The sequence below is a fragment of the Amphibalanus amphitrite genome, unplaced genomic scaffold (assembly GCF_019059575.1).
Source record: "Amphibalanus amphitrite isolate SeventyFive unplaced genomic scaffold, NRLGWU_Aamphi_draft 001293F_arrow, whole genome shotgun sequence".
Taxonomy (NCBI): Eukaryota; Metazoa; Arthropoda; class Thecostraca; order Balanomorpha; family Balanidae; genus Amphibalanus; species Amphibalanus amphitrite.
The window spans coordinates 26,136-52,009 of record NW_024882786.1 but is presented as its reverse complement, the minus strand read 5'-3'; the positions used below and the strand labels follow the sequence as shown (position 1 = coordinate 52,009).

The following is a 25,874-nucleotide window of genomic DNA, read 5'->3' as shown; positions in this document are numbered from 1 at the left end:
TATCCGCCGGGCGGTGTGAGGCGCGTGATGATGATAGTGGGGCTGAGGATAGAAAAACTGTCCAAAAAAGGCGTGACGAGGGCTCCCTCCGGGGGAGGCGTCCGTGGTCGCGCCGCGCAGTCTCGACCCACTACCGGCAGGACGGGAGTGTCTCAGATAGGCCGCCGGTAATGGAGCGTGGAGAATGGCCCCGTAATCATCTCCTCCCCTGCCAACTGCCACCGGCCCGCTCCGCTGCCACTGCCGCCTCCACCATTCACGGCTCTATCCACCACCTCATCCTCCATCTACCACCCTCTCTCCCTCCCTCCTCCCCTCTCCTCCGCCTCCTCCCCGCCTCCCCTTCCGCCGCCATCACCGCACTCAGCCGTCCGGTGCCGTGTCGCCTCTCTCTGCGTCAGACCTCATTATCCTGCTCCCCGGCGGTGGTGACGGCAGTGTCCCCAAAACCTTATCTGCCGAACCGCTGCCAACTTCCCGCCACACGAGACCCAGGAGTGACGTATTCTTGGAAACGTGAAACTGGACCGAACTTGAGCTATATCAAACTTGGGTCTCTAATGCGTGAGCAATTAACAACTCGTTATTTTTGTGATCTATGTTGAAGCTCTGAAAGCCATCGATGAACTTGAGGGTTTCTTTAAAACACCAAAGTTTATTGTCCAAGCCCCCATGTCGTTATGATTTAAAAGACACGAACATGCCCACTGAACGAAGTTAGATCTGACTGTTATGTCATCCATGATTTGATTTAAGATAAAGCTGTATCCAATTCACCCCGTAATTGTACTTACAGCTGTTTTATTCTCAGCATCCAACAAACTATCAAACAAGCTATGTAAGTATTAACACCTCCCACCCAACGTCCCCCATTAACCCTGCGTATGCCTTCCGCCCCCAGGGAGCGGTACAGGACGTGAAGTTGGTGTTTGGACCTCACGGCTACCTGGCGCAGTGTCCCGACCTGGACGCCACGTGTCCGTCCTGTGGCCAGTTTCGCAGCCTTCAGGCGGCCGTGGTGCACCTGGAGAAAACTGTGGAAGAGCTGACGCAAAGGGTGAGTTGTGGCCGCTCTTGAGTGGCGGTTTTCCTTGTGATGGACGCAGGGGAAGTTTAGAGCGACCCAGAGTTGAGACATGAGGAAAACTTTGTACGAGTGCTATGACCGAGAGAGAAGAGTTATGGTTTATGGCTTGTGATTAAATGCATCTCAAGAGGTAATCTCAATGGTAATGGTTGTGATATTTACTGCCACATTTAAATTCAAATAGCGCGAACTTTTCACATGTCGCAAGACAATAACTTTCTGGGTCTTCGAAATGAGACAGTAAGTGGGATAGCTCTGCAATAAACGGAACACATTAACTTCAGTTTTGCCCTTTGAATTCCGACACGGTTTCTCATAAAGATCGTCTTTTCCTTCGCGACACATTGTTTCAACAATATTTGTTATAAAACGCTTAAACAAATGTATTTTATAAAATATGTGTTGAAAGTAGGTCGAAAATATGACAGCGTTTCATATTTTTTTACGCAATGGCACGCAATGTAAAGCGTTTTGTTATCTGCAATTAAATGCCGATGCTAGGAGCGGCGTTCTTTATATGTCCCATTTTGCATAATTGCAGGTGTGAGTGAGCCTGTCTGTTCAGTGTTCATTGTCGGCAGTTGACCCATTTGGCTGCACCAGTGATAGCTGCCATTGCGAGTCATTGCTGCAGGTTTTCCTAACGCTGATGGGCCGCATAGACGACTGCAATTTGTACGTGAATGTGGTGCGACGTGAACAAATGTAATGCAATAGCGGACGCCCAGTGCCGCAATTGTGGCGTGCATTTGGCGGGGTCGCGGCGATTGTGGCACGCTTTTGGTCAGAAACAGCGTGTAGTTGTTGCAGAATGTTTGCCTCGGTGCACTTTCACTCGTGGGACTGTTGATCGAACAAAATCGGGACTGCACCTGGTGGGACTGGAGTGTCGAGTAATCGTAGCCATGTGTCGATTCATTGGTAGTGGTACAACCTTTATCATGTATCGGAATAATTAGCGGCTGGTGCTTATCAAGCAAATTTCCATGGCGTGGTGGTTGAATTCATTCTACTACTCACTCGATGCTAGATTTTATTTCGCCATGAGTTTGCTTATCTTACATCACGTTACGAGCACAATACTTTCATTACCAGCTCCGTGAAGATATATGCACAGCATAACCAGCCGTTTCCAAGACCAAGCTTGAGATTCATTCAGTTCCGTCAGCCACGTAGGCCGGTCTCCGCCGCCGAGTCGCTGGCGCCTGGAGACGTAGGCTGTACCGCCGAACCCGGTGTGTTGCGGCACAGCCTACCCGGAGCGGCGGCGGCTGGCCGCCAGGCGCCGAGCCCCACAGTTCCACGTCGCGGTGAATCGCGCTTCCGCTTGTCTGTGCTTATCACGTTCTTTCCTTTTTATGATCTTAAGGCGTGAAGGATACACTCATTTCATTTTGAAACATGACATTCTAAATGCATTTATTTTTCGTAACAAACGCTCGTGTGTAAATAAGACTATGAGCGGCTTCATCAGCCTCATATCTCCGTCATTTCAGTTCAGACGCAAATATCATTCAACCGTCCATCCAGAATCTGTTAGCCGAGTTCATTAAAGCCATTACTTTGATATAAGCGTCCGGGTAGATGCTGCTTACGGGTCATTCCCATTCAATGTCGGTCACATTTCAAAGAACAGCGCCTTCAAATGATGGCGCGAAATGGTATGCTGAATGAATAGTTCAGTCTTTGTTTTAGCCTCATCTCTTCTCCAAATGCATTTGGGTCAAATATTGAATAAAATACCCATCTCTTTCATTGAATGAAGCTTTTTTTGCTCGAACTCCTCGTCATTAGAGCCACAAATACAACATAAGTGCTCCGTCGCTACCCGCCTGCGGCAGGCTGAGACGCCGATCCGATCCCGGCGGTCGGCGTAACCTGCTCTCCGGGGTGTAATCAACGTGGCCTTATTCCTGAGTGGCGGTCGGAACGCTTATTTGCTAACCAGATGCGACCGAGCGGCCCAGAATAATGGGCTGGGAGAGACGACATTATCGGAAAAAGGAGACCGTATCCCGGAGCGCACGGGTTACATTACAGGCATGGTCGCCTTTTCCAGAAATAAATGACGACAGATTTTCATCGATTTTTAGCGCTGCGCCGGAGGAGGACATGGATCCACCGTTGCTTTTCTATCAGTTTGTGAAGATACCGATTCGGCTATTGTGATCCTTCAAATACTTAAAATGCAAATAGTATTATGCATGTAGATGGGCTGCACCTTTTCATACGTCACTACCGCTAGCTTAAATTATCGTCATCGGTTATGCAATATGCATGTTCGGTGGGTCCTCTTTTTCACAGCAGTGTCACGTCTGCATGGAACGTCGCTCTTCGGTTTTTTAATCCCACCCTTTCACCCATCGATTGAATTCGGAAACTCAGCGCACGACGCTATTCGCCGGCGTTTTGCACCCCATCCCGATGCGCGTGCCTTTCGATACCGAATTCGGCACGCGGCACCGAAATCGATCCAACTAGCACTCAGTCGTCCCGTGACGACTGCAGTGCGACACAAAGGACGCGCGTCGAAACGGACGGACGGTGGTTGAAAGGCGTGACTCTCGCGCCCCTACCACGCGCAACAAATTTAATGGTGCTCGTCGTGTGAAGAGTGGGAGAGGATGCCCGTGGACCCGTTGCGGGGTGATTAGAGAAAGGGTTGTGCCTTCGACGGCCTTTCCAGCGACGTGTTGGAAACGGGGGCCGGTATTGATGGCTGGGCTCAGGTGGAGGGTGAGCCGAAACACTGTAGCGCTGGTGACGCACTAAAAGCCTTCCGGGCATAAATTGTACCATTTACCAATAAATGTGCCCGTTAAGTGACAGGGTGGGTAATTTATGACTTCCCTGCCATATTCATAAAAGCTAAAGATTATGCCGGGGTCCAGGTGCTGCTCAAGACAAAGCTTATGCCGAGATGTTAAAGCTTGGTTGACACATAAAGGGAACATTTCATTTTAAGTGGCACTGCTTGAATATTCATACTGAATGTATGGGGGAAAATATCAAAATGGGCTAGAAAATGCGGTCGTATATGAGCCAGCGCTTTAGTTTAAGTGTCATGGGGCTGCGTAATTGCTAATCTAATATCTTCCTATCGTTTGATATAGTTGCGTTTATATAATTACGTACGAGGTGTGTATTTTCTCCCCAAGCCAGTCGCAATGCCACTACCTGTCCCACATTTGACCACTGACACTACATTGTGTGCTAAAAGTCTACGAATTGCACCGACTATGGTGGGGCTCACGACATTTGGTGATCAACGATCGCGGGTGAAGTCGGCCAGTCAGTCTTCCAGACGTGCGTGACTGGCAAACATCACCTACCAAATTTCAGGGCGAGTAGCCAGGGGCTTACGTTCAGATTCAATACAATGATCGTGATCGCAAATCACATTGACTAGTTAGGATGTAATAAAACATGCATTCAAAGGGAATAAAATGATGAATGTCGGACACATACACACTACTGAAACGGGAGATGTTAGGTAATCGTGAAACCGCGATGCGTCTTCGATGTGTGCGTCAGACAAAACAGCACACCCTATTTAGCTTGACTCAAGTTTTGCCGAGTCCCGATGCTGAAGCTGGTCTTTCCTTTCAGCTCCGTATGGCGGAGGAGTCGCTGAAGCAGCTAGAGACGTGTGAGTGCCAGCGATCGTGTCACTTCAACAACACCTTCCGAGCAGACGGCACCAGCTGGATGGACGGATGCCGCATCTGCGCCTGCATGGTAAGTCATTACAGGGGTGGAGAGAGAGACTCATGTCCGGAGGGAGGACGGGGCAGGAGGGAGGGCGGCGAACCATGCATTGAAGAGGATGAGAGCGTTGGTCGCTTGTGCTTTTTATAAACACCCGTCTATTCAAGTTATTGAATCGCTAATTTGGAACATACTCATTAATCAATACACATCTATAAGTACGTTATGCATTTGTAAACATTTTTGTCGGTAGTAAATCCAAGTCTTGTTTCGCGCTAGCTGTAGCTAGTGGCTACCATGGTCAAAAATAAATGCTAGAACCAGGTATTCGCTCGTCAACCACAAACGCCAATGCCTGCTGCGTGGCGGCGCGGCTGTTTGTTGACCGCTGTCCTTGGCACCCGACATTAGGCACACCCTGGCAGCCCGTTTCCACCCGGGCTCAAACACGGTCATTGTCTGAACAACGGCGCCGGCAGGGCAGCCCGGCTGATAGCGCGTGTTGACCCGACGGCGAAAGTGGCGCGCACCGCGCCGCCGCCGCCGCCGCCGCCGTCTGCGACCAGTTTACCGTCTGCGCCGAGTTTGTCGTCAGTCGGAACGCTTCCGGTGGTCGACAAGACTGAGCGTACAGCAGATGGGGAGGGAGGGAAGCTGACTTATAGGCAATGACAGAGACGACCGAGCCTGACCCGAGTTTTATTCACAAGCCCTCTGCTACCAAGTATCCTAAAAATGAAACTGATCGGATTGGAGTTTTAACAGAGATAAGACGTAACTCTTTTTGGAGTTTTTGCTGCTGGCGGAAACGCCCTAAAATGGAGAGCGCCTGAGCAGTTCGGGTGCTGCTCCCGACTCGGTTGATTTCCGGCCTCTGCGCGATCCAGCTTCCTGAGACCTTCGGTCGACAAAAGCCGGCTCCAGCGATGGCGAATTGGCCGGATATGTTTCTGAAGATAGTTTTCAGGCAAAACAGTCTGCCTCGACCTCCCGCTCTGCTGCTGAAGGTCAGATCTGATGGGTGTTTTATTTCGATCTAGCAGATGGTGGCTGGGCCGTTTTCGATTTGTTCGTGGAAACTGAATTGTGTGCGACGAAGTGAGAAGTTATTGGCAGCATTTCTTGCTACTTGGCTGGTCGCTGGCAATTTTAAAGTAAAATAGACTTTCAAATTACTTAATGGTATTTCAGTTGAGACAAGTATAATAACACGGAACAAAAATGGTAGACGAACGATTGAACTGTGATATTTGCTCGATGTGTGCCTCTTGCTCTCCTTTTAGACGCTGATGACGGTGATTTAGCCGAAACGCGTTCGTCTACCATTTTTGTTCCGTGTTACTTAAAGGGAGATAATGAGCTTTCTTTTTTCTTAAATAAAAATTACTCGACATCTATACTATTTCTACTGTAGTTTCTATAAAATATGAAAATTTTCTAGCACATTTTCGTATGTGAAAAAGGTTTTTATTTTTGCAAAAAAGAAGCAGTACTTGCAGTACTTGTAACACCCACCGAAATGCGTTGTCCTTCTCTATAAAAAAGTCGCAGTATATGGCGCTTTTGTTTCAAACAGCGACGCTTGGGTTTTTGTTTATGTTATCGCCTTGTCGTTGCTTGGTTGTAAGGATTCTAATTTGAATTAGAGTTAATTCGGTTTAGAATTAATTAGATTCTAATTCGGGGGTACATAGTGCCTACTCTTCTTTGTTTCCAAGTATTATTTTGCGCCACAAATGAATGGCATGCGCCAGAAACGCAGCCAAATCTTGCGATTGCGACTACGGAATTCATTATTTTGGCCTCAGAGCCTGAAGCGAAAAATACAAGCATATTTATTTCAAAAAGACCAGGTTTGTCGAACGGTGTTATGAGAATTTTGATAACAGTACTGCATAAGTTTTTCAGTGATGCCGCAAAAGTGTTGTATCTATCTTCTTTTATTGTGCAGTCGGCGGGACCGATTCAAAATTGAGTCGTTGCTACTAAAATAGCAGCATATGGCGACAGATGATGAACAGGAAAAATAGTTGCGTAAATTTAGACATAAACCACCCCCCAACCATGAATATCTTTTGAAGGCACTATAGACGACCATTAACTAACTAGATGTGATGAAGATCAAATGTAATGAATACGCTCATTTTACAAAATTACATGCAAGTACCAAAAAGTGATGTAAGTACTTATTCAACGGTCATTTTCAGCGCTCCCCGCTAACGTGACTTCAAGTTGAGATATTTGCGGCAAGGTACCGAATTGAGCAAAATGGTTTTAATTTACATTATAACTTGTTGTGTTTTGTCAGAGAATGGTCATAACTCAGATTTTGTGGAAAAAGGTCATAATCTCCCTTTAATGGTGTCGCTTCTTTCCGTAGCTGGGCGCTATTTATTGCTCTGGTGTTCTGGGGGTCAAAATGGCTATCACCCTAAATCTATGATAAAATTAGTCGAAAGTTAGTAGGCTGGACCATCGCAACACATTGTAACTAGTTCCACGTATAGCAGCAGAGCTCGTTTTGGAGACTGTGTCTCACAGAGCGGATTAACGCGCATATGCAGAGCCGTACACCAGGACTGTGTCGAGAATCGCATCCAGCGGCTAATGTATCCACCTGGGCTGGATCACATGCTGCCAGTCGAGAGCCGCTTGGATCACGTATCACGGCGAGTGAGTCACACGGCGTCACTAATGCTGCTCTGAATCATGTCGGGCTGGCGGCAGATTTACAGCAAACGATACCCCAGCTCACAGGTAAATAGTATCACGCCCAAACCACTTCCTCGACAAACTCCTGAGTCACGGCCAGCTCATTGATCATTGAAACTAGATCGGCGACACGTTCCAGTCGTATTTCACGATAGATGACGTAAATACTCATTTGCATTTTGCACAGGTATCCATCTGTTACAATTACAACAATTTTCATCTGCTCTGGTGACCAGTGAAGCTACAATTTAGCTTAATTGCCTTTGTCTCTCACCCTATGTGTGCATCATTGACCATTAGTCCATTTAAATACGGTTGCGTTTCACCAAAAGTGCCGACTGTTTCACGCAAATCGTTTCTGGCACGTCACGCGCGAAAGGCATCTATATTTGGAGAACAATGACGCGATGGACGAGGTGGCATATCAATGTCTTGCAAACTGCTGAAATATTTCGTTTCCTGTCTTTTTTTAAAGCAAGCTGTTATTAAGTAATTTTTTATCCTTAATGTTTCACCCGAGTAATAGCCTGGCTTGTGTTAAGTACCATGCTAATTCTGACAACAAATGGCTCTCATATACCGCACGGACGCGTTACGCGCTATGTTTTGTTTACACGCCATAACAGCTGTTTGCTATCAATACTGACACGATGGTCTCATCCCATCAACACGCTCATTCTGCCTGTCGGGATAAATGCACTTCTCACGACATTATGTCACTGAGGATGGCCACCCTTCTCGTCCACACAAGTGTAATGGTATCGTTCATCATCATTCTGACACAGGGTGCTCACCACCGCTCGCTGGGAGGGGGTCGATGGCATATCACTCGGGAGTGAGATATAGCGGTAAGAATCACCGTGTGCGCCACGCCGCCCAAATGTAGAAGGATGGAGACAAGGCCCTAAAGACGTGGAGAGTTCCATAGCGATGAACTGTGTCCGACAATTAATAACTTTACGTTATTGTCACAATGCACTTTTGGTGTACATCACAAACATTTTGCATCTTTTTCTATGTTTTGTTTGTTGTAAATAATGTACATTGTCAGGCTCTGCATTTTGCACATGCCCTTCTCGAAGCCATCACAGAAATTAGTATCACCCGATGAATGCAGACACCTCCCCTCCACGCGCATTTGTTCCGCTACGGCGCCAGCCTCACAGTGACTGGATAGGAATCGACCGGGCCTTTACCACCAGCGGAACCCCGTGGAGGGTGCCGTGGCCGCCCGTCGCTACCGCACGAGCCAGCAACATTTCGGGGCGGTGTGGGGGCAGGAAACGGAACGGTGGTTGGCCGGGTGGGGCAGTACAGTAGTAGGGAGGTGGGGGGGGGGCTGTCATGGAGGGGGGGAGTGATGTGGTGGTGGGTGGTGGGCGACAGTGGCACTAGGTCTGACTACACTACTTAGGTCCATGCAGCAGCTATGCGGCCATGGGCGACATTCCAGCCACTGCGTGAGTGCGTCGAGTCAGTCTTTGGCCTTGCGTGACCGGCGCTCAGCTAACCCCACTGAGTGGGTGGGTTTGTGCCACTTACTGGCCTCTTTGGAGTGATGTGAGTTTAACTCAGAATGATGTATGCTGTGGCAACGCGATCTGGTAGTGACGGCGTGGAGGTGATTTACCGTTCGGGTTCTGCGAAAACTGATTTGAGTTTTAATTAATGGGTCTGTATTTGATGTCGATAGCTGGGCTGTATGAGCACCGGAACTCTCGTTAAAGGGGTTTGTAACAAAATACGTTATAATCGCTGACAGTGTTTCCTTCTGTTCGCAGAAAGGAGAAGTTAAATGTCGGCCAATGAAATGCCCGACATTGAACTGCTCAAACCCAATTATTGAAAATGGAGAGTGCTGCCCGAAATGTAAAGGTAAGTCCACCATCGTTCCAATGAAACTCTCCGACTAATTTTTGTGTTATTTTGCGAATGGTTTAACTACCAACCACTTCATTCTGTCGGTCCCGATCATTCTGTTTAAATCAACTCACAAAGGTGTAAATGCCATTTTATTGAAACTCCCTTCTACAACGGACAGCCATCATTAACTTATTGGCATCTTTATTGAAAGTTTGTCAAGGCATTTCGTTCTTCTATCAGAGGGTGTTCAGCGTCCTGATTCTTGTTGTATACTCTCATACCACAAAGATGGCATCACACCGAAGTGAATTCTTACGGCCCAATTCCCACGTCTGGCTGTCGGTCTGCAGAGTGGCATTGTGGCCTGTGGGCATGGCTGTATTTTTACTGGGCCATCGCCATTGTCCTTTTCGTTCTTTCCACACTGTCTCAGTCTCTGTCTCCCAATACCATCCCTCTCCCACTCTCTGTCTGTGTGCCGGACGGCTTACTTCACACCCTGCAAACACCCTCTGAGAGCGCCGAATGGTGCCGCGCTCAGACGACAGCGCTGCGGCGCCAGTATGCCGGCTATGTGCCGATGTCACCGAGTCCGGCCGGCGGTGGTGTGATCTGGGATGATGTGTGGCATCACTGCAGCTGCCCATTGCTGGCAGGCGTGCAGTGGAGGCGCGTGACCGAGGGCGCTGCCATTTGGAGAGCGGGGCTTGGCTGGGCGTGCGCAGGGGCGCGGCGGGGGCGCGGTAGTGCGTTGCAGAGGCGCGGTAGTGCGTTGTAGGGGCGCGATAGGACGTCAGAGAGGTATGATAAGGCGTCAGAGAGGCGCCACTCCACGCGCCAGAGAGGAGAGGAGCGGTATAAAGGGCCTTGGGCGCCACGACGGCGCGTCAGTGGCACGTGGAGCAGGTAGCCCAGGACACGGCGGCGCGGTTAGCTGTATGTAACCGCCGCCCGCCGTCGACTGGACGTAACGTCCCCTCCGCACGCACGGTGCTTCACGATTTGATCGATGGGAGATGGTTGAAAGGCAAATTCACGACCGAGTTAAATAATGGAGGACGATCTGATTTGAAATATGCACCGAGCCAGAAAGGTACCGTTTGTTTGATTCTTATGGATCTTACATATGCAGATCCACGATAAATATGGCGATTCAGCTATTGTATGAACCAAGAGCTACATAAATTAGTTGGATCCAATCCGTCATCATGCCAGCTGACAGCTTGGTGATAAGAAATGCTCACAGCACAACATTCATCACTGACCTGCGCACATTTTACCTTCCACCTCTACCTCCACTCTCCCTCAGCCCAGGTCGCCCTCTGCTCAGAGTCGTCCCCCGGGGGCACGGCTCTGTGACCCCACTTGTCCGGCTCAGTCTCAAAGCGGCGCCGCTGCTGACACGGCCGAGGGTCGCGCCGTCCGAGTGCAGATTCCGGTCAGTCCAGACGCGCGCCACGCCGCGCTGACATTCACGCTGACCTTTGGACGGCGGCGCGAGACAGGCTCGTTGCCACGGACGGAGCCGGGCCGCGCAGATTGGGGCTGCAGTCGACTGGTGACCCCGCCCAGATCCGCACAGCACCGGCCGACCAGAGAGACCAGTTAGCTGATTAGGTGGCGGCCGTCCGCTCTCTTTGAACGTTTTTTTTTCCAGAAAATCTCTGTTTTTGATAATGCCTTGAGTGAAACTGCTATGGTACTTTGCTTTTAAGCGTTAACAGAAACTTCTTTTGATTAACTCGGGAGATGGCATGGCACCTGTATTGAACCCCGTTAGTGGAATCTTATCGTTGATTTGCTTCCTCGAATATACCCGGCTTATCAAGTGGGATTTTTTTTTTTTTGTTTAAAGCATAAGCAATGTAAATCAAACCATATATCGTCGACTTACGGACGAATTCATGACTTTTGCCACTCACGTGACCAAGTGCCGCTTCAAGTTTCAATCGTCGATATCCATTGCGATGTGGGCGTCGTGTAAGAGTCTATTCCTTATCACACCCACCATCTATACATACGATTATAGTCGCTATAGTTGCGATCGTGCGTGAGGCGTATGTATCGTCCGCTGGCATGTGTTGTTCCGCGCGGCGTATCTGCGTGGTGACACCGTCCCCGCACCGATTCACGCGCTGTTCCACCGTCACGCCACGGCGTCGGCACCGACTACCATCGTCGGCCCCGACGCACCGCCACCAGACGGACGCGGCGCCAAAATAACCGCCGCCGGCTTTTGCGGTGGCCGAGTGGCGCGTGTCAGGCCGTATTTAACCTCGGCCTGGTCTATTGTTCCCACCTGTCCAGGCTGTTTGTTTAGTGATTTGTCGGGACGGACGTCGGTGAAGCCACTTTTCCACATGACGTAGATTTAACGTACTACACACGTACGACACAGGTTTTCTTGTGTGGGCTAATGCGCCAGGTCTTTATGCAAAGCTTATATTGATTTAATTCCAAATCCATGGAGCCTTCGCTGCAACGGATTTATGCAATCGTGGCCCATGCAGTTACTAGTTACGGAGCGAGCGAAGCGAGCGGAGTCTTACGTAGAATAACGGAAATTTCTGAGTATGAGCGGCCGGCCGGCCGGCCGGCCGGCCGTGCGGACGCTTTTGCGAGGCTTATATCTCAGCAACCACTTGACCGATTTACATGCGGTAATTTTTGTAGGGTAGCTTCATTCCTTCTACCAAGTATTGGACTATTCCCGATGCATGTGGGTGACCCCTTATGCACGTGCCACGTGCAAAACGAAGAGGTGTCACTTTTGTAATTGTTGCAATATCTCGGTAACTACTTGGCCGATTGCGCTGAAAGTTGGCATGTAGGTAGGCACCCACTAGGCACTGCATATCCATGTGCCAGAGTTGGGGTGCTGCTGCACGTGCGCACGTGCAGGGGTCGTTTCCAGATCTCGAGAACGGCTGGACCGATGGCGCTCAAATTTGGTACACGGTTAGGGACCAGTTAGTAGGGTGCCGTGCACAAGTCAGTTGGGACCCATTTTGCACGTGCGCACGTGCAGAGTGCCGCTTCCAGATCTCGAGAACGGCTGGGCCGATTGTGCTCAAATTTGGCACATCGCTAGAGACCAGTTAGTAGGGTGCCGCGCACAAGTCAGTTGGAGGTACTCCCTCGAAATTTCGCACGTGCAAGGCTCACCCTCTCGCTCGCTCCGTTACTCGCCCCAAAAGGCGTTATACTGGTGTTAAGATTAGTGGTAGGACCAGTTACTATGCGCATCTTTGAGAAATCCAGACCAAACAGACGGTTGCTATATTTTGTAACCCTTTGGGCAGAAGGCGAGATTCCCCAGAGAATCCAGGAGCTCTCAGTGCCTATATGACGAGTGGATACGTCTCGGCAGTCAGTGCGCGCTGCTGGCACCCCATCGGCAGGGGCCCGCTCCCCCGCTCCTGGCGTCATTGGAGAGGTCAGGGATACCGCCACCGCCAAACAAACTCGGTGACGCCTGCAAATCAACTCAAACAATATTGCTCTTGGCCGAAACACTGTCTAGACGGCAGATCAAAGGAGAGCTTGCTGTTGAATTTGTACAGTCCAACAAAGTTGTCACTCATTAAGTCGATGCTTGAATGCATAAACGGGTAAACAACACCTTTGCGGTAGAAAACTTTTGCATTGCCTTCACAGTTTATAAGGACGTTATATTTGACCTAGACTCCGTTGATGCTTCTTTCACCAAGGCTCGACCGACCGTTAAATAACGAGTCATCATTTATTCAGGTAATGGAGCTTGAAATTCATAACAAGTCTCACGCCAACAAGTACAATTAAAGTGGCAATTACATACCTTCGTCAAATGCCGTCACGTCTCCCAAGGGAGGCCATTGATTGTTTCTGCACTGCAGACGGTGCAAGTGGAAAGCAAGGTTCATACCTTCTTTCCTTATTCACGTAACGTGGCGTGAAAGAATGACGGCGTGGGTGGACGGCGTATCCGCTGACCCGAGGGGCTGAAAGCCGTGTCGTCCTTACACAGTCTGTATGCACGTTGTCATGGAAACCGGCAGTCAACCGGCAACAATGCCAAGCCAGCAATGCGATTCATTCTTCAGAACTAAGGAGGCCGAAACTGTGCATTTTTGTATGGAGAATGCGATTACGAAACTTAGCTCCCCACCAGATTGATTTTACTTACATGAATGAGAAGATGATAAAGCAAACCCGTATAGAACACCTCCATGCCTACCTATTTCGTCTAAAACCTGAAAACCTTCATCGTCAAATCAATGGTGGCTCCTGTATTGTCTCCACTTTTCACGATACATTTAACTTTATCATGACACACACAACGCATTTCATATTTGATCCAGTCTAAGCGCCACTCATAGGTTACGACTTTCCATTGCTCCTTCGAGCAAATTTCATCAAATAAGCTCACTCCGGCCATTCCCACCACTACCTGCCTCGACCATTTTCTTTCTGATCCCGCACTTCGCCTCTGTGACCTCTTCTTCTGAACTGCCGCTAGCCACTGAGACTGCGACCCTGGCGCCCGTCCTGCCTGATCCCGTGACCTCTCTGCCGCCGACGCTGACCCCTCTGACGACCTGTGTGCCCCCAGGCGAGTGTTTTCTGAACCAGCGCTCGTACGAGCACGGTGAGAAGGTGGCCATCGACCGGTGTATGACCTGCGAGTGTCACGACTCAGTGATGCAGTGCAGCACCATCATTCCCGAGCAGCACTGTCCACCTCTGCAGTGTCCGCCCGAGCAGCGACTCAACATGTCTGGAGAATGCTGCCAGTTCTGCAGAGGTCAGTGATAGTTCTGCACAGGTCAGTGACAGTCCTGGGCTGCAGAAGTCAGTTTCAGTTCTGCAGAGGTCAGTGTCCTGCAGAGGTCAGTGACAGTCCCGGGCTGCAGAGGTCAGTGTCCTGCAGAGGTCAGTGACAGTCCCGGGCTGCAGAGGTCAGTGACAGTTCCGCAGAGGTCAGTGATAGGGCAGGAATGTCAGCTCTGCAGAGGTCAGTATATAATGACCTCTGATGTATCTGGTCGGAAAACTACATTATCAATTACTGCTATCTAATCGTGCTTGTAAACGTTAGTTACGTGACTTGTGAATGCCATTTCAATTTTATGTACAATTGCCAAAGGAAATGAACACATTTTGAATAAATCATGTGGGGCCTTTGCCGACTTGTTGACGACCTCGTTGCGAATATCATAATCAGGTGGTGTAGAAAACATCAAGCCCACATTGTGACCCGTTTTCTTTTTGCAGATACGGACTACTGTGCACAGGCGCGACCCGAGTGCGACCCTCACGCGACCTGCGTCAACCTCCAGGCCAGTTTCATGTGCCAGTGCAACGACGGCTACAAGGGTGATGGAAAAACCTGCGAAGGTGAGCGACCGACGGGTAACATGTCAGAGATACATGTGGGACCCTCTTCCGTATTGTGTAATGACACGCAACATTTATCCTTCGGCATCATCGCATATCAAAGTCAATTCATCTTGGCCCCTTCTGACTGAGATTTCACGTTTGTCTCTACTCTCAAGTCAACCACGAAGAAAACCTATCAGCATACCAAAATCAACAGTTATCTCGAGAAACCCCGCCCACAATGCGTGCTCCGAGCACGCCCCTCCCCGCAATCAATCTGAGCGAATATGCGGTATACTGTGATCGTATTAATCTGTGCGGTCTTGTGCTACCACCGGAGATCTCTCCCCTCCCAGTGGTGAGGTATCAGCGGTCGGGCGGATAGGCAGAGCGGACGGGCAGCGGCGGAGGCAGCCTCCCCGTCCCAGAGCGGCGCGTTATGATGCGTGCTGCGGTGGGGGAGGGATCAGATACGCGTCTGCCAAGACATCGGCACGCGCTGACAAGGCGGATGGGGAGGGGAGGGAACAGTGGTGCAACGCGGTGTGGTGGTGACCCGTCTTGGCCGTTAAATCGGTGCTGATTTATAGGAAAGAAAGAGTGTCGCTTTTTATAATGTTGGGCATGGCGCTTCAAAATGCTGAGAACTCTTTCCGCGTCGGAACCGCCCAATTAGGGCAGTTCCTCCCGCACTTCAGACCATCGCCGGAGGAAAACGCGCTCTTCCGGCTGCAAAGTGCCGACCATCTCGGCATTTTCCGCCGCCGGAGCTGTTTTGGAGTCCGCCGGCAGATGCGTCACGCCGCTTCGTTATAAACGAGCAATCAGGCCCAGACCTTGGCCGGCGCCGGTCCCGGCCGCCAGATCGGGGTATTGGCAGTCTCCCTGGCCATCTGTGACGACCCGAGTTCGGAGAATTTGCATAATCGGACGCCACTATCGACGACGATGTGCCGTCGGCGACGACAGCGTCGCCACGCGGGCCGGTTTACGACATCGGGGCCTGGCCGGACCGACAATCGATTGCAGGAGGTCCAGAGAGGGCGGTGGGATTTCAGACGGACTGTCGGAGCACGTCTGAGACGGGCAGGTCAGAACAGGGTCCTGGGGCCCAGAGAGCCCGGCTCAGATCTTGAGAGAGCCGCTGATCTGATCTCATTTACTCATAACGATGCCTAAAAGTTGCAATAGCGGATGGGATCAATTTACTTAAGCGTCGTCTGGCCTTCAAACATATGTAGGGTGTCGCTAAGCAGATAACTTCATGAATGGACTGCCCTTTTGTGAACAAGCCCACCCTTCAAAATGTTCAAACTTCCCACAAAATTACCGACACTTCCCCGGCAATCCATCCATCTTTGACCCCATCGTTTATTTTACAAGTCACAGACGCGGCTCGGCCGTCTGAAGTAATTTACCAACATCCCCGGTTTCGGCCATATACGCCCGACTTTTTGATCAGCAGTATTCAGAACAGCATTTTCCTCTCAGCCTCAGCCCTTAGCCTGTCGGAATGTCAGCAGGCCCTCGGGTGTCAGGCCATCGTGAGCCGACATGTTCCACGAAGCAGCGCCGCCCGCCAGGGGATTCTCTGTCATGAACCGGGCACCGGACGGCGGCTATTCTGGGCAGGTTTCGTGATGGGTCTGTCTGTACAGTCACACCTCTGTCTGGGTCGTGCGGCGTCGACTGTATATGTATGCCACCCGCCTCCCGTGACTGGCCTTTTCGAGCGGAGGCAGCCAGACGGGGGCGTATTTGAGGCCGGCGCGCGAGGCGTGCGTCTGCTAAGGCGCGTCCCCTGATCACACGTCAGCTTCTGATGGCTTAATCAAGCCGAGAAACGCGAACCAGTCACGACTGCAGGGTCTGCGACGTCGCTGCGTTGCGTCGACGACGGAAAGACGGCGGCAGACCGGGCGCGAATTTATGGGTGGATTAATTCAGAGTGAGAAATACGGCGCGTCGTTTTCGGTCCTTGGAGGGGAATTCCCACAGCGATAACGCTCGATGTTTCTCATCCATCTTCGTTGGAGGAAAGGCAGAGTGGTGCTATCTTCCAGAGCTCTGTGGCGCGTATGGTCGTCACGATAGATCCTGATCGATGTAGATGTGCGTGCTTTTGATCCCAAATGTGATGGATTGTGATGGGAGACGATCTACCATAATACGCGTATTGATTGTGGGAGAGCCTTGGTATGGCGAGGAGTGTGTGTAAGTGATTGTTGACTGAGGGGCGTGTTTGTGTGTGGTTTCAGATTTGGACGAGTGCAAGAGCCGCGGAGGTTTTCACGGCCATCAGTGCGGTCCCAACACTGTGTGTCGGAACACGGTGGGCTCCTACGAGTGCGACTGCTTGCCAGGTGAGTCAGTTGGATAGACAAGAAGAGGAGATGAAAGGCAAGGGATTATTGTAACAGGGAGTTGAGCGTGGCAAGGAGATTGAGGAAGAAACGGGAGGGACAACATGCCAGATGGTGGACAAAATGTGTGATGATTACAAATCAGGAATGATGAAGAGTAATCTTCTAACATAGGGTCAGGGAGGACATTGCATCTCATTATTAAGGGGTAATAGATCATCAATGCTGAACAGAACCTTCAAAGCCCAGAAAATATAAAAATCTCAGGCTTAAGGGTCTAAAAGTTCTCGGTAACCATGCAATCGTGGAGCGAAGTGATGTCCGTTTTAGCCAACCTATATCTCGCGGCCGTCTTCAAAGGGGCGCCGGCCGCTGATGCTTACGTCTTAAATATCCGCTCTCATGCACGCTGAGGGTCCTGGGCGCGCTGTCAGATCTTTGAGCCGGCAATGCAAATGTAGACGATCCAACACTCGCGATCTAAGAGTGCTCTCAGCGACCTCAACAAAAACATGTGACCTCAAGTGACCTACGCGACCCATCGATGCCTGTGACCTCAAGAACACATCCCGGAGATCACTGGCGGCCTTGTGTCACGTAAGATGTAACTCATGTAACACTTCATGCAACCCATGACCACACTCTCGTACTGCATCCATTTGACCTCCTGTGACCCGTGACCTCCTGACCCCGGACCCCGCTCCGCAGGCTACCAGCGGCACGACGCTTACATGTGTGTGGAGAGGAACGAATGCCTGGACGGCTCGCACAACTGTCATCCGACCGCCACATGCGTCAACACTCCGGGCAGTTTTCAGTGCCACTGCCCAGAGGGCTACAGCGGGAATGGCACCGACTGCTCGCGTGAGTATTATCTGGGATGCTCTATGTGGTGTGGGTGAATTTTGAGGAATTACTAGTCACTTTTTTATCAAATCGGCCGCAGATAGCTGCTTAGTTTAAAAGTAGGTATAAGGGGGAAAATTTCGCAGCCATAAATGAGATTGGCCGAAAATGCTGCTACCTTGGTCAAAATCGGAAGTTGAGTCATAGTCAAAGCCAGAGTTTGCTCATGTTAATGTCAGTTTTTATTATTTTACACGTCACCCAGCCGTATCCACACTGCCCTGTCCTAACCAGTGACCAGTGTCCAGTGACCAGTGACCAGTGATCCTGACGATCCCTCCGGCCCCGACAGCCATCTGCAGCCAGCCGTGTGAGAACGGCGGCCGGTGCGTGGCGCCCGACAACTGTTCGTGTCGGCGCGGCTTCGGCGGTCCCAGCTGCGAGGCTGATATCGACGAGTGCAGCGTGGGTCTGCACCAGTGCCACCCGCACTCGGAGTGTGTGAACATGCCCGGCTGGTACCACTGCCAGTGCCGGGACGGGTACCGGGCCGACCCCGACTACAGCACCCTGGGCACCACCTGCATAGGTGAGACTCCGCACAGCGAGACGGCATCACCGGTGTAGATACTTTGGTCGAGTTTGTTTCAACAGACAAGACAGTTCAATGTTTAATTTCTTTAACAAATGCATAGAAATAAATGTAAATGAGACTGAAGAGTCATGTCTTAATAGTTAATACCCAGGTAAATGCTTATTTGAAATTGTTTTAACGGACTTTCACTGGGTAGTGGGTAAAAGTTATTATTGGTCCCGGTACTCCGACTTGTATTGAAAAGTCTTCGATGGGGCACACATAGGTTTAAAACAGACAAAAAAACTACCCAGTGAAACCCAGTGAACCCAGTTTTACTACCAGTTTTAAAACCCAGTTTCACTACCCAGTGAAAGTCCGTTAAAACAATTTCAAATAAATAAATGTAACTCGAAATTCAAGCCGAATTATTGAGGCACAATGCACTGTAAATCTCACGTACGACTCGTAACTATACATTATCTGTCCATGCAATATGCTCTACCACAAATCATCTGATATAGGACGATGTCACAATAAATCAGCCTCCGTACGAAGTTGCCTTAGCAACCGTCTCGACGGACTCTAGGTGTTCTCGGAAATAGCAAATCATTTGCAACAACCGCTTGGCGTCATTGTTGGCGAGCTGAGCTTAACAACGGTTTCTGTGAAGTTTACATGACTACGTCATCACGACAATAGTCAAACATGTTAGCTCTGTAACCGAGCGAGAACACAGCTGATGTAATGGTAGCGATTTATCCGCCTTCAGTTTGTTACGGTCTAGTCAGTTTATTCAGCACAGTCTCGCTTTTTATCTATTCCGCAACATCTATATTTCCAACCTCAACTATAAATGTACCTTGTTTTTACTATGAGATAACTTTTCGTCAAATTTCAGGAAGTCGTTTTCTCCTATCGTCGAGAACTTTGACATCGGGCGTATCAATATTCAAAACTTGTGAATTTGTCGCTAGATGGCAGGAGTAACGGCCGCCTGAAGTTATGCTGTGCCGCACGGCCTCACGGCTCGGTCGGCGGCCGCCCGGGTAAAAACAAGCTTCCTGACTACGGCCCTGTGATCTCACTCGCATTGACCCAAACTCCATCCCACAGATGTCGACGAATGTAGCGAGAATCTGCACACGTGCGACCCGCAGGCCACGTGCGTGAACACTAACGGCAGCTACACGTGCGAGTGTGTCGGCCTACAGTGCACCAACAGTGAGTTACGCTCTACTGACCATTGGGAACTTTTGACTTTGGGTGCTACAGACACGTGTGGGTTAGTATGTAAATGAGCTTTTAATCCGTCTCTGATATTTAGGAAATGTATTCTGTTACCACTTGCGAGACCTTTCAGGTAATTGACTTCTGGGGCCAGTGCTAATTTATGTGGTTGTTGAAAATCATTGAGAAGGCAATGGGCAATTTCAACTGAATTATTATTCTTATTTTGCATATCCAGCACCTGCCGTGCCTTTTACGCACCTTGAATTGTATTCCAATAAATCCCTACCGCTCCCTTGGCGACAATCTTGCATGCGTTGGTTTTGTCTTTCGGCAGCGAAAACAAAGTCTCTCAGTCTTCTGCCGTCGCGCGGCTGTGAGACCGTGATAAAGACCTCACACCATCCGGTTCTCCCCTGCAGGCTCCCTCTGTTCAAACATCTCCCTCTGCGCCCGGCTCTCTATCTATAATCCTGAAATACACCTCGCGCTGTCGGCGGCTCCATTCTATCAGTCCCCTTGCGGCCGGCCCACGGCCCGCTAACGCTCCCCTATCGTCCACGCAGCCAATAAAACGGCGACCCTTCAAGTGCCCATCGAGACGGCAAAAAAGGACGGCTCAGTGGGGAGCCACCGATCGGCTCTTTACGGAAACCCCGCGCAATGTTGTTACCGATAGGGGACGGAGAGGGGGACGGGGAGGTGACAGAGGGGTCTCTGGGGAGAAGTGCCCTGTCGCGTGACGGCGCCACCAGGTGGGCGGGAACAGTGTGAAATTCAGGTTATCGCCCTGGCGGTCTAATGTCGCGCGGCGCGGCGCGGCGGCCGTGTACACGGTCTATCGGCTCTGATATTCTGGAGGCACGAGGCGGTGTCCTTGTGTTTCTTTGCAGCGCGATAACATTCTCGTTAGGAGGTCGGTGTTGTTGTGTCGGCACACCGAGCCGAGATAACAGGCAGACAACTGTCGCCTGAAAGGTTACCGTGTCGACTACAGAGTCTGACGAAAGAAACATGATTGGTTCTCCGTACCTACATTCTGAAACTGTAATTACATAAGTTGTCCTCGTCTTGCATGCATACCGACTCCACACAATTCTCATTGTGAACGAGAAAGAGAATCTAAGAAAAGAACCCCATTCATCGTTGTTAGAACCTCAAACTGTTTTACAACTGCACGCCCTAAAATCAAGATAAGTCAGATCCAAGCAAAGACGATAAAATATTAAATCGTCCTTGAACACTGCTGCTAATGGCCTTTTTCGCCAGCAATCCATCCCGCTTGACCTTACGTTCATGGTACACCCCAGCCCACCCCGCACGACCTGCTCCTCCCCTGTGACCCCAGGGTGTACCATCGGGGACGAGGTCCTGTCTGACCATCTGACCTCCTGTGACCTCAGATTGTACCGTCGGGGACGAGGTGCACCCGCACGGCTCCAGCTGGCCCGACTCGGAACGCGCGTGCCACACGTGCCTCTGCCTGGACGGCGTGACCACGTGCCAGCCACGACCGTGCGACTGCTCCGACCCCGACGTGGACGTCACTTGCTGCCCAAAGTGAGTGACGACGAAAGGTCATAGAGTAGAATTCTATGGCAGCTACTGTAGCTATATAAGTACCGCTTTACATGGACGATAGTATTTATTCTTACTGTGCTGAATTAATGGTACATTTACAGTTAAATGTAATTATTTATTCATCAGGGCTATTTTAATATTTATCACATCTTGCATAACAAGCATTATATAACGGTCATTTAAGTAACAACTTACTTCATGTTTTCAGCATGAGCCAGAATTTTTATACTGAGAATCCATCCGCGCGATGCTTTGAACCGTCTCCTATTCATTCATATGCCTATTATTTAAGACTGTATCTATAGAAGCCCCACCCACTATCCAGCCTTACGGCCCAAGCTGCTAAGACTATGTGACTCGGGTGGTTCTATCCAGATTACTTATCGAAGTGCATATGCTGGTATTCGTATCCCCTGTTCTAACGCAGCGCTGTATCTGACAGGTGCGACTCCAGTTCGGGTTGTTTCCACCAGACGAGACCCAATGTTCGGTTTAGAAACGGAGACCGCTGGCTGCACCAGTGCCAGCTCTGCGAGTGTCTGGTGAGTGACCACCAATTAAATGAGTGAGGAGAATTTGTGAGCACTTTTTTTGTGTTTCGTGAAACAACCAGCAGCCGCTGCGCACACATTTTTCAAGAATTTCTCGTGTTTCGACTCAACTCCTACAATGCCGAGGACTCCCAACACGCAGGGCCCAACCAAAGCTGTCGTAAATTTCATAACACAAGCAGTAGGCTTCTTAGCCAGTAGCCACATGTCAATGTCTTGACAGCAGTCATTCTTCACCCACATGTTTTACGGCACATTAATCATCGCAGCCATCGCAATCCTGTCCATTTCTGACTCCTCATCAACACATGGGCGATGCACTACCGAAAACAAACGCCCTGTTTACTACCATGGGTGTGTGGATCCGTCGCCCCACACACCGCGTCCTTCCCAGTAACCCTGAATCGATAGAAAGTCGCCGCGCGAGCCCCCGCCCGCCGGAAGGCTGACCCGGGACCAGCGTTACTGAATACTGACGCCCCAGAGTGAAAGGAGGGGTGGGGATGGGATATGGGGTGGAGCGGCCAGAGATGGTTACGGGCGATTGGGAAGAGTTCATTGGGGACACTTTGGCAGCGAAGGATTTACGGATTGGAAAGATAGCGACCATCGTTAGGTCGGTTCGGAGATTGGTGAAAAATGAAGGCGGTCTAGATCCGATCACACTGATGTTTCTTCTGCTAATCCGAGTGTCTGAGGCTGGTATTGGTGGCGCCTGGGTGGTTATCGCCCATTCAGCTTTTTCATTGTAAAATGATGACATTGGGACAGCGTCCAAAAACAACACCGTCATAAATCAGTACGGTTCTGCACTGCCACTGGTAAAACTATGATCCATTTCTAGCGTCCTCCCCATACCAACATCTTTCAGGATAGCGAAAATAGAAATGTTTTCTCTAGACCGTTGACCTCAATGTCTGACCTGCAGATTTCAACCTGCAGCTCCCCCACTGACGCCCCTTCCCCCCCCCCCCGTCCCCCAGGCCGGTGAGATCGACTGCTGGCAGCAGCAGTGTCCCCCTGTGGCCTGCTCCAACCCCGTGTGGCCGGAGGGCGACTGCTGTCCGCGCTGCGAGGACGACCCGTGCGCAGCACCCGCCAACCGCTCCACGGCGGCGCCCTGCAACATCGCGGCGCCGCCGCAGGCGCTGGCCAGTGCCGCTCACTGGCGCACGCTGCAGGCCCACTGCCCCGACTGCCGGTGCAAGGTGAGAGCCAGAGCGGGCCGCTCACAGGTGAGACGCAGAGCGGGAAAGGTGAGAATGGTGAGAGGCGCCGCCACACGGGTGTACAGTCTGTCTTAAAAGTACCGCGCAAAGTGACGGTGGATCCATCAAGCCTGACCGAGGAAGGGCCTGCTATAATTTGAAAGTCACCGAACCAATGGAGCTGGGGAATGGACGAGGATGTCCATTGCTTCGGTGACTCAAATTTGGCAGTCCTTCATCGGTCAGGCTTGATGGATCCACCGTCACTTTGCGCGGTACTTTTAAGACAGACTGTACGAGGGAGGCAGTGAGGACGAGAGTGGTGTGATTTGTCCAATGCTTCGCCCCAGGGTTCCGTGCGACGTTTGCGCTTTGTAGTGTTTTGGCGAGACAGTTTTGCTATGAAGGATAGCGATGTGTGCTACTAGCGTGATTTTACACCCAATGTTTAATAATATTTTAAGTGTCCCAATAGTACCATGGCCAACCCACCTAGTAACCGGTGGCGTATTCGAATCTAACGACCCTTATTAACAACTAACGCCACGGCAATAATCTTACATCGTTTTGCCGGCTCGTGTTTGTATGTGTGAGAGCGGCGGCAAGCTCGGGAGCTAACTCCTTAGCGGATTTACTAACGCTTTTCTGATTGCAGGTGCCGTTTTGTGAGAAGTTGGTGAGCAAAAATTCCGCGTGTGTGCCTCGGTAATTTCTCACCTACTCACTTCTCTGCTGCCTGATTTCACGCTTGTCACTACCTCGTGCCAAATGTCTGCACGTGTATTCGCACTAAGCAGGGGTTCAACGAATTTCCGGGATATAAATCGCATCGGTAACTGATTCTTCGCCCGATATATATATGTTATGGTCTAAATAATCTTTCTCGCGTATTTTCTAGCCATATCTCAGCATCTTGAATTTGTACATAACGTTTAATGTACCCTTTTTGTAGAATGATAGAACGGCCCACTGTATTTTTTTGATAATTGTTTTGTACTCAGTAGTTCCTGAATGACGAAATCCTAGTTTGTAGATTACAACTGCTACCGATGTTTGCTGTCATCTTACGACCTTTTGTGTTCGCGACAGGACGGCCAGCTTTGGTGCGGCTACCCTGGCCACCGTGTCTGTGCTTCTGGCCCAGCGACTGCTCGTCTCCACGTGTTTGGAGGAGAGTGGCGAGTCGCCGGCGGAACGCACATCACGGAGCCGCCCGCCGGCCTCCAGCGGCCGCGGCAGCGCGCCCCGGCGACAGTCACCGCAGAGGGCAGCACCATCAGAGCACCGCCAGAGAGCGGCACCACGCCGCCCGAGAGCGACACCACGCCGTCAGAGAGTGGCGCTGTGCCGCCAGAGAGCGGCACCGTGCCGCCAGACGGCACCACGCCGCCAGAGAGCGGCACCGTGCCGTCAGAGAGCGGCGCCGTGCCGCCAGAGAGTGGCACCGTGCCCCCAGACGGCACCACGCCGCCAGGCACCACGCCAGGCAGCACCACTATCGAGCCACCGGCCACCGCCGGCCAGCTCAGTGACTCTGCGCCCGCGAGGGACGCCAGTGCGCGAGGGGAGGGCGCGGCGACGCCCAGTGCGGTGGACGTGGCACACGACGCCCCCTCTAGGACGTAGGCGGCGGCCGCGGTCCCCCAGCCGGCAGTGACGCGCCACAGTTCGTGCTAGTCAATGCGATCCGGGAATAGATCAAGTGGTACCCGCCGCGCCGACCGGCGCCGGGACTCCCAACATAATCTGCGATGTTCACTAGTCGTTTCGCCGCGCGGCCAATCGGTGTTCTGTTTAGCGGCGCGCGACGGGCGGTGCCGCCGCCCGGTCATATCACCGACCCGGCACGCCTGTCTACTGCCGTTCAAAGTGTTCTAGTCGCTGTGCCCCGCCCCCGGCGCGCAGCTCTCTGTTGTGTGATTGGTCGCTGATTGCGTGACGTCAGTGAGACGTACAAAGGGTGCGCGGCGAGGTGTGAGCCCGGGCCAGAGGCTATTGTTGTTGCGAGTGGTTTTAGCTCAGGGTCGCCACCTATGCTGCGCCGGAGGGCATTTACGGTGAGAGCGGAGCTGAGAGCTCCGTCAGAGAGCGGAGCACAGCTCCGTCAGAGAGCGGAGCTGAGGTCTCCGTCAGAGGGCGCGGCGGGCAGCGGCGTGTTATTTAACCTGTGTTCAGTCACAGGACGGTGGCGGCTGTGGCAGGGATGTAAGGCGATACCTGTACATGAAATACCGCGTGAGACTGGGCGTATACAAGAAACTACCACTCCGCTGTTCCCTAATTCATCCGATCGCTTTGATCATGGATCCGAAACTATTCAGTCGCACGCAGCTATGTTGTGATTCGATTCCAGTGATTCACCGTGGCGGCTAGTCTGGCGCGATCCGGGCCCTATCAATGTTACCCGCCTGCCTCGGTCTCCACTAGACCCCGCCACCAATACCGTTACCGGCGCTCGAGCCGGTCCCGGTGCCGACGCCCCGGCGTCACCTGTGATTCGCGGCCCGTCTGTGTCCCGGCCCCATAGAGGCGGCCCGCAGTGGCTACCTGTTCCTTTCGCTGCTTGTCGCCGGGAGTCGCCTGTTGACAGTGAGCATCCCGGCCGGCCCTTCGAGACGAGCTATGACGTGTTTGTATAAACATGAATATACGACGTACTGTCGACTGCATAACCCGGGTTGGCAGATGGGTGGTGTGGTTCTCGGGGTTGTGCAGAGTTCTTTTTAGAAGCGTCATTTTATGTGATGTCGACACGCATTTTATGAGAGCGCGACACGCCAGTATGAAAAAGTC

The 25,874-nt window shown here is 51.2% G+C and overlaps 1 protein-coding gene across 4 annotated transcripts in view; it reads left to right on the top strand.

Moving 5' to 3' along the window:
• LOC122371923 (protein kinase C-binding protein NELL1-like) overlaps positions 1 to 25,766 on the top strand; it is a 63,978-nt gene extending 38,212 nt beyond the window's left edge. The window contains exons 6-19 of one of the 4 annotated variants that reach the window (XM_043348705.1): positions 902 to 1,057; positions 4,697 to 4,825; positions 9,289 to 9,382; positions 13,962 to 14,153; positions 14,624 to 14,746; positions 16,987 to 17,091; positions 17,800 to 17,955; positions 18,290 to 18,526; positions 19,628 to 19,735; positions 21,145 to 21,301; positions 21,765 to 21,864; positions 22,857 to 23,081; positions 23,737 to 23,786; positions 24,171 to 25,766. In XM_043348705.1, the coding sequence (XP_043204640.1) occupies positions 902 to 1,057; positions 4,697 to 4,825; positions 9,289 to 9,382; positions 13,962 to 14,153; positions 14,624 to 14,746; positions 16,987 to 17,091; positions 17,800 to 17,955; positions 18,290 to 18,526; positions 19,628 to 19,735; positions 21,145 to 21,301; positions 21,765 to 21,864; positions 22,857 to 23,081; positions 23,737 to 23,786; positions 24,171 to 24,738 (2,400 nt within the window). In that variant the 3' untranslated portion in view covers positions 24,739 to 25,766. The remainder of the gene's footprint in view (positions 1 to 901; positions 1,058 to 4,696; positions 4,826 to 9,288; positions 9,383 to 13,961; positions 14,154 to 14,623; positions 14,747 to 16,986; positions 17,092 to 17,799; positions 17,956 to 18,289; positions 18,527 to 19,627; positions 19,736 to 21,144; positions 21,302 to 21,764; positions 21,865 to 22,856; positions 23,082 to 23,736; positions 23,787 to 24,170) is intronic. The other 3 variants (XM_043348707.1, XM_043348706.1, XM_043348708.1) reach the window with 3 other exon arrangements.
• Positions 25,767 to 25,874: the final 108 nt, after the last annotated feature.